This window comes from Mastomys coucha, unplaced genomic scaffold (assembly GCF_008632895.1).
Source record: "Mastomys coucha isolate ucsf_1 unplaced genomic scaffold, UCSF_Mcou_1 pScaffold23, whole genome shotgun sequence".
Taxonomy (NCBI): domain Eukaryota; kingdom Metazoa; phylum Chordata; class Mammalia; order Rodentia; family Muridae; genus Mastomys; species Mastomys coucha.
Window position 1 is genome coordinate 16,608,369 of NW_022196906.1, and position 9,143 is coordinate 16,617,511.

Sequence of the window (9,143 nt, forward strand, 5' to 3'; positions counted from 1 at the left end):
AATTCCAACTCAATTCTTCACAGACTTGGAAAGAGCAATTTGCAAATTCATCTGGAATAACAAAAAACATAGGATAGCAAAAACTATTCTCAATAATAAAAGAACCTCTAGTGGAATCACCATCCCAGACCTTAAGCTGTACTACAGAGCAATTGTGATAAAAACTGCATGGTATTGGCATAGTGACAGGCAGGTAGATCAATGGAATAGAATTGAAGACCCAGAAATGAACCCATACACCTATGGTCACTTGATCAAAAACAAAAACAAAAAACCAAACAACAACAACAAAAAACAAAACAAAGGAGCTAAAACCATCCAGTGGAAAAAAGACAGCATTTTCAACAAATGGTGCTGGATCAACTGGCAGTTAGCAAGTAGAAGAATGCAAATCAATCCACTCCTATCTCCTTGTACAAAGCTCAAGTCCAAGTGGATCAAGAACCTCCACATAAAACCAGATACACTGAAACTCATAGAAAAGAAAGTGGGGAAGAGCCTCGAGCACATGAGCACAGGGGAAATTTTCCTGAACAGAACACTAATAGCTTATGCTCTAAGAATTGACAAATGGGACCTCATAAAATTACAAAGCTTCTGTAAGGCAAAGGACACTGTCAACAGGACAAAACAGCAACCAACAGATTGGGAAAAGATCTTTACCAATCCTATATCTGATAGAGGGCTAATATCCAATACACCCAAAGAACTCAAGAAGTTAGACTCCAGAGAACCAAATAACCCTATTAAAAATGGGCTACGGAGCTAAACAAAGAATCCACAACTGAGGAATACCGAATGGCTAAGAAGCACCTAAAGAAATGTTTAGCATCCTTAGTCATCAGGGAAATGCAAATCAAAACAACCTTGAGATCCACCTCACACCAGCTAAGATCAAAAACTCAGGTGACAATAGATGCTGGTGAGGTTGTGGAGAAAAAGGAACGCTCCTTAATTGTTGGTGGGATTGCAAGCTGGTACAACCACTCTGGAAATCAGTTTGGCAGTTCTTCCAGAAATTGGACATAGTACTACCAGAGGACCCAGCTATACCACTCCTGGGCATACACCCAGAAGATGTTCCAACATGTAATAAGGACACATGCTCCACTATGTTCATAGCAGCCTTATTTATAATAGCCAGAAACTGGAAACAACCCAGATGTCCCTCAACAGAGGAATGTATACAGAAAATGTGGTACATCTATATTACTCAGCTATTAAAAACAATGAATTTATGAAATTCTTAGGGAAATGGATAGATCTGGAGAATATCATCCTGAGTGAGTTAACCCAATCACAGAACACTACACAAGGTATGCACTCTGATAAGTGGATATTAGGCCAGAAGCTCAGAATATCCAAAATATAATCCACAATCTACAAGAAACTCAAGAAGAAGGAAGACCAAAGTGTGGATACTTCGTTCCTTCTTAGAAAGGGGAGCAAAATACCCATGGAAGGAGTTGCAGAGGCAAACTGTGGAACAGAGACTGAAGGAAGGACAATCCAGAGACTGTTACACCTGGGAATCCTTCCCATATTCAATCACCAAACCCAGACACTATTGTGGATGCCAGCAAGTGCTGGCTGACAGGAGCCTGATATAGCTGTCTCCTAAGAGGCTCTGACAGTGCCCGACTAATACAGAAGTAGAATCTCACAGCCATCCATTGGACTGAGCACAGAGTCCCCAGTGAAGGAGCCAGAGAAAAGACCCAAGGAGCTGAAGGGTTTACAGCCCCTTAGGATGAACAACAATATAAACTCACTAGTACCCTCAGAGCTCCCAGGGACTAAACCACCAACCAAAGAGCACACATGGTGGGACTCATAGGTCCAACTGCATATGTAGCAGAGGATGGCCTAGTCGGTCATCAATGGGAGGAGGGGCCCTTGGTCCTGTGAAGGCTCTATGCCACAGTGTAGGGGAATGCCAGGGCCAGGAAGCGGGAGAGGGTGGGTTGGTGAGCAGGGGGACAGGGGAGAGAACAGGTTCCCCACCCCCAGAGGGGAACTGGGAAAGGAGATACCATTTGAAATGTAAATAAAGAAAGTATCTAATAAAAAAAAAAGTACATCCATGGTTTCCTTTGACATTATTGACTTGCCCTTGGATAGGGGTGTCTCTGTGGGATAAAGGCAACAAAGGAGTCTGGGGGTTCATGATATTGGAGCTTTCTAAGCAGAGGGAAGACTTCATCCCACCAGGAGCAGGCTACACTTAGTACAAAGCTTAAAACTGCAGGCCTGAAGCAGTGGAGGCACAACAGAGGATACTGTCAGCCCTCCGTTGTGCTCCAAGGAGTTTGCTTCTTTTCTTTGGCCTTCAAGGCCTGACCCCAAAGTGATGTCCCCAGGATCTACATTCAGGGACTCTGACGCTGGCGAAGTGGCTAGAATCCCAGTCTGAGACACCTCCCAGGTGAGCTGACCGGTTGTACCAGCAACACTAAAGATGTCACTGAGATCTTTGTTTGATCATCTTTAGCCCCTGAGTACATACTTGCTGGAAAGGAACCACGAGAGACCATTTTTTGGCTTTGGGATCTTGGAGATTTGTTTGTTTGTCTATCTTGTCTGTTTTCTGAGACAAGGTCTCATATAGCCTAAGTGAACTTAAAAAAATAAATGTTTATTTTTGCTCATGGTCTTGTAGGTTTCAGCTCCCTCTGGGCCAATGTTACTGCTCTTGAGCCTGGTAAAGCAGCATATTAGGAGTGGGCTCATGTGGCCACAGAACATGGTCAAGAAAGCAGAGAAGGTGATGGGAAAGGGGCTCACAGTCCCCTTCTCCACACCTTCACCAGGTCTTATCCCTTAAAGGTCCTACCACCTCTCAGGAACACCAAGTTGGGGACAAACCTTTAGCACTTGGGACTTTGAAGAATAATATTCCAGATAAATGCAAATTTTCTTTGGGAAAGGATCAAAGCAAGAATGTCACTTCTTAACCAGGCAGTGGTGGCACATACCACCTTTAATCCTGGCACTTGGGAGGCAGAGGCAGGCAGATTTCTGAGTTCGAGGCTAGCCTGGTCTACAGAGTGAGTTCCAGGGCAGCCAGGGCTACACAGAGAAACCCTGTCTCAAAACAAACAAACAAACAAAAAAAGAATGTCATTTCTTATCATTTGTACCTTTTCTTCCATGTAGGCACACATTACTTTCGGGGTATTAACAACCTTCAGCAACCATGGAACAGTTGGATTGGCCGCAAAAAGCATGAGCTAAAGCCAAACAATCCTACGGAAGAAGGACTGGCAAGCATTCATAGTGTCCTGTTCAGAAAAGACCCCTTCTTGTGGAGGGCTGCTCTCCTGTACTACACTGTGTATCAAGCCAGCAAAATGTCTTTTTGTGAACTCTTCAAAGATATTGGCAAGTTTGTTAAGGACCCTAATACAAGATGGGACTATTGTGTAAGAGCCAAGAGGGGATGGACTGATACTTCCCAGCCAGGTAAGCATCCCTCCATGGTAGGTCTCTGGACTTTTTAGTTGTTTGGGTCATGTTTTAATCCCTCAGTCTGATAATGAAATGACTGTGACTTGAGGTCATCACAGGCTCTTGCTATAGAGCCACATAACACACACAGTGTTATTTTTGCCCAACCCCCTTGAAGCATTTCAGGCCAATAGACTCTGGAAAGAATAATAGAATGAGCTAGTCAAAGTGATGAGTTTGTGGGGCTGGAGAGATGGCTCAGTGGTTAAGAGTACTGACTGCTCTTCCGAAGGTCCTGAGTTCAAATCCCAGCAACCACATGGTGGCTCACAACCATCCCAGCACTTGGGAGGCAGAGGCAGGCGGATTTCTGAGTTCGAGGTCAGCCTGGTCTACAGAGTGAGTTCCAGGACTGCCAGGGATACACTGAGAAACCCTGTCTTGAAAAACAAACAAACAAAAAACAAAACAAAACAAAACAAAAACCAAAAAAAACTAAAGTGATGAGTTTGTGTAATCCCAGTAGGCTGGGGCAGGAGCCTTAGATACAAGTTTGAGGCTAGTCAGCAGGGAGGGTTAGCAAGATATAGCAGGACAAAGATGCTTGCTGGCATGCCTGATAACCTGAATTTGGTCCTTGAGACTCATATGGTAGAAGGGGAAAAGTAGCTCTTGTAACCACATAGAATGAACACACGGCGTTCTGGATCAACCAGTCACTGACTAAGCAGTAGCTATTTTTTTTTTTTTTTTGGCCATTTCTTTATTTTCTAAGACTTACTTCTTTGTCTTTACTTGTGTGTATGTGTGTGCCTTTGTGAGTTTATGTATGCCTGGTGCCCTAGAAACTGTTAGAAGAAGATGTGAACTCCCTTGTGGCACTGAGCCGCCTGGGTCCTTTGGAAGAGCAGTAAGCGCTCTTAAGCACTGAGCACTTCCCCGTCCCTCTCTCTGACTTTAAAAAGTTTTACTCAGATATTTGAGATAGCATATGCCTTACAGTTTAGTTCACTCCTTTAAAATGTAAACCTTGTCATTTTTTCACTATTAGCAAGCCATGCAGTTATTACTACTAATTTCTGAATACCCTGTTTACCAGGCCCACTGCCTCGGAGAGACACACACTCATGAAAACTCTTCTCCTGTATCTTCTCTCCCTCAGCTTTCAGGAAATGCCTTTAGTGGTTTTTACCTTTTGTCTTGGAAGATTTACCTGTTTTGAATATTTCATATGAATAGAATTATATAATTGGCCTCCTCCAATTAGCAGGATTTTTTTTTCAGTTTTTTTTTTTTTTAAACTGCCCCACTATTTAGCCCCAGATAACCTGGAACTCACCATGTAGACCATGGTGGCTTCAAACTCCCAGAGATCCACCTGCCTCTGCCTCTGAGTGATGAACTTCCAGTCATTAGAACACCAGTGGCCCAGCAGGACGTTTTCAGAGCCATGCTGTAGCTGTCATGGTTGTTCATCCATTGCGGCTCGCAGACTTGGTTCATCAGATGCATTTTAGGCTGCTGGGAATGTTTCTTGGAGCTCACATGCAGCATGTTTTTCTCACACTTGACTCTATACCCACGAGTGGATGTCTCACTGCGTAGCTTAGCCTGGCCTGGAGCACACAGAAATCTTCCTGCTTCAGCTTCCTGAAAGCTGGCATTACAAGCCTAAGCCACCATACTCTGCTTAGAGGTATAACAGACAAGGGACATGGAGACTGTGCTTAGCTTTGGGGGTATCGGCAGTGACCATGCTGGCTCACTACATCCCAGTGCTCAGTGCTCCTCTCCATGTCTTTGCCAACATTTGTGATTTTCATTTTTAAACCAGCAATTACTACTTTAAATAGTACAAAGCAGTGTAGATGTGGAAAGGTATGTCTTTATAGTTTTGCTGTGCAGTTACTGATGACTATGGTATTAGGCATCTCTTACTTTGCTCAGTTGGTTGCTGTGTTTCTTTATGAGAGCTATCTTCTTGTTTCTCCCCCATTCTAATTGGATTGTTTGCCTTTTTTAAATAATTTAATCATAAGAGGTCTTTATGTGGATATAAATCTATCAGATGTATGATATTTTTACATTATTACAAATATTTTTACCATTCTGTGGACTTACCTTTTCCAGTTTCTTTTCACGTTGTCTCTGATGCTATCCACCCACCCATGCTTGGGATTCAAAACTTGGCAAAAGTTCCTCATGCCTAGCCTTCTGTCTGAGGTTTTTGGTGGCAAGGGAGCATGACCATAGAGAGGGAGTCAGCTCTCTGTGCTAGCACATGTGCATTGTGTGTGTGGAATTTGATGAGAGGTCAGCTCCCAGTACGCTTGTCAAAGTGTTATACACCTTGGTGGTAGTTTTTGTTTGGAGGAAGGTAATTTTTATTTTGTGTGTGTGTGTGTGATAAGTTTCGAGCATGGGTGCACATGCACCATGGCATGCATGTGGAGGTTACAGGACAACTTTTTAGAGTCAGCTTTCTCCTTCCACCCTGTTGAGGCAGGCCTCCCCTGTTTCTGCAGTTACCTGCTCTAGTCTGACCAGCTCCCCAGGCTTAGTAAGTAGGCCAATGTTACACATGCATTTTATTGCATCTGGCTTTTCCCCATGGGTTTCAGGGATGGAGCTCAGTTGTCAGAATTGTTCTTAATTGCCGGGCCAACTTACTAGCATACCTAATAAAGTTAGCAATAATTATTTAATGTGTGGCCACATAGAGAATATAGTCTACTTACATACTATTTTTTTTTAAAAGCTCAGGCAAGGCAAGAGGTTTTCTTCATACTGATTGTAGCTTTTTTGTTTGAGCCCGGATCTCATATTGTATACTTGGCTGGCTGGGCCCCTGTGTTGAGACTTCCTAGTGCTGGGATTTCAGTGTGAACACCACACCATCCTGGACAGTTTCAATGTGTGAATGAGTAGAAGGGGGGCTCCTTTCACAAGTTCCTGCTTCTAATCCTGTGCAGTCTTTTGTCAGGGAGCAGGTTGGTTGGTTAGTTTGAGAGATAAGGGCTCTTGATAATGTAGCTCTCTATTATGTAGACCAGGCTGCCCTCAAACTCACAGAGATTTGCTGGTTTCTGCCTCCTAAATGCCGGGATTAAAGGTGTGCTCCACCATGCCCAGCAGTTTGTTGTTTGTTTGTTCGTCTTGTTTTCTAAGACAAGGTTTGGTAGTCCAGGGTGTCTTCAGACTTGCTGTGTCCTTCTGATCCTTTACCCCTACATCTAGAATACAGATGCGCACCACTATCCCAGGGCATGCAGTGCTGGCCTTCCAAGCCAGCGCTCTTGCGTGCTAAGTAAGCACTGTGCCAGCTGAGCTACACACTCATCATGTTAGGATTTTTATTTTGTTTTTGAGACAAGGTTTCAAATGGTAGCCCTGGCTGACTAGGAACTCCCTGTGTAGATGAAGCTGGGCTTTACTGTTTTTAAACCATTAAACTGCCAGGCCGTGGTGGCACACACATTTAATCCCAGCACTTGGGAGGCAGAGGCAGGTGGATTTCTGAGTTCGAGGTCAGCCTGGTCTACAGAGTGAGTTCCAGGACAGCCAGGGCTACACAGAGAAACCCTGTCTTGAAAAACCAAAAACCAAGCCAAACCAAACCAAACCAAACCAAACCAAAAAAAAAAAAAAAAAAAATCATTAAACTGTAGCTTTAGCTGGGCATAGTACACATGCCTGCAATCCTACTCCTCAGGAGGCTGAGATGGGAAATAGATGTGAGTTGAACTCAGGTCTTCATGCTTGAGAGGTAAACAATTTACAGACTTGAGATATTTCCTGAGCCTGAAACCTAGTCTCAAAGAAACCTTCAATCTGAGGCTAGAGAAATAGCTCAAAGGTTAAGAGCACTGACTGCTCTTCCTGAATTCAATTCCCAGCAACCACATGGTGGCTGGTCCCTCTTTTGCCTGCAGGCATATAGGCAGACAAAACATTGTATACATAATACATCTTTAAAAACAAAAATAAAGCAAAATAAACAAACAAAATCAACCAAAATAATATCATATTATTTCACCCAGGATAATCTCCATCTCAAGATTCTTTTGCCTCAGCCTCCCAAATACCTGGTATTACAGGTATGCGCCATAGTGTCCAGGGTCATAATCCTTCCTTACGAAGGAGTTAGGGCAGGGCTGTTGTTCAAAGCACATCAAGGAAAATAGGACATTCAAAACCCCACATCACCATATTGCCCTTGTTAAGACCCCCCACCCCCGTAAATCCTCTCACACCAAGACTCTACCCTCATGCTCACTGAAGCGTGCAGGGTGGTGTTTATACATCGTGGGCTTTGAGTGCCAGTCTTTAACTTGGGGGATGATGTCATTTTAGGTAAGAAAAAGCAGTTAAAGGGAGTCCTTCAGGCAAAGTACTGGAGTCTGCACTACTAGTACTAACCTGTTCCTTTCTGAGAGCCTACTTTTTTTTTTGTTTGTTTGTTTTTTTGCCTTTCGTCTCTTTATTTGTGCTGGTCTGTACAAAACCAGAAACTAGCAACACATCTTGTTAAACCCTAAGCGTTTTGTTTAGAATATTCCATTAATTTTTTAATTCCTTTAATTTTTTTTTTTTTTTTTTTTTTAATAAAAAGGTTGGAACCCGGTCCCTTATCGTGACTGAGTCCACTACTAGGAAGAGATGCTTCCTCCACTCCAGAAACACTTAAATTATTATCTCCAACAGTGAGAGCCTACATTTTAAGTTGTAAAGATAACTGAATGAAAGTAGGGCTGGCTAGATGGCTCAGAGGGTAAGAGCACCGACTGCTCTTCCGAAGGTTCTGAGTTCGGATCCCAGCAACCACATGGTGGCTCACAACCACCCATAATGAGATCTGATGCCCTCTTTTGGTGCGTCTGAAGACAGCTACAGTGTATTACACCGGAGTGAACGGGCCAGAGCGAGCAGAAGTCCTAAGTTCAATTCCCAGCAACCACATGATGGCTCATGGCCATCTGTACAGCTACAGTGTACTCATATACATAAAAAATAATAAATAAATCTTTAAAAAAAAAGAGTAAATGTGGGCCAGGCATAGTGGCCCACGCTTTGATCCCAGCATGAGACTAGGGAGGTAGATCTCTGAGTTCAAAGCTAGCCTAGTCTACATAGTGAGTGCCAGGACTCTGTCTCAAATAGTAAGTGCTAGAATGTTTCAAATGCAGATTTTGTATTTCTATAAATGTTAGAAGGTAAACACCGGAGCTGGATAAAGTATCTGTCTAAAGAGAAAGTAAAGGTTGTTCTGCTTCTTCCAGGGTGTTTCAGTAAAGACCAGGTGTACTTGGATGGAATCCTTAAAATCCTTCGCTTCAGAGAGTCCATAGACTTTTATCTGCTGACTGCCCTGGGCAAGGTACGTGAACAGTGGGCCAGATGGCAGGCCGTGTATGAGGGAAGCCAAGCGACTCAAGCCAAGCTGTGTTACTTTGTTGCTATTGGAACAAGTTTCCTTTTGTGATAACAGAAGGAAATGTTCTCTGTGATCAGTAAGAGACATAAGAATAGATGATTTGGGAAAATGTTCTTTATTTATATGTACATCTTTTTCTAAAAAATATCAGTTTGGGGTTTGCTTTTGGGTTTGCTTGTTTTTGAACCTGGATCTCATGGAGCCTAGGATGGCCTCCAACTAACTGCTGAAGGTGACCTTAAACTTTTTTTTTTTTTTTTTT

The 9,143-nt window shown here is 43.1% G+C and overlaps 1 protein-coding gene across 1 annotated transcript in view; it reads left to right on the plus strand.

Moving 5' to 3' along the window:
• Window positions 1–9,143, plus strand: part of Kiaa0895 (KIAA0895 ortholog) — a gene marked incomplete at its 3' end in the record, with an annotated part of 37,647 nt that overhangs the window by 24,089 nt on the left and 4,415 nt on the right. The window contains exons 6-7 of the mRNA XM_031344307.1: window positions 3,157–3,462; window positions 8,727–8,824. Of these exons, the coding sequence (XP_031200167.1) occupies window positions 3,157–3,462; window positions 8,727–8,824 (404 nt within the window). The remainder of the gene's footprint in view (window positions 1–3,156; window positions 3,463–8,726; window positions 8,825–9,143) is intronic.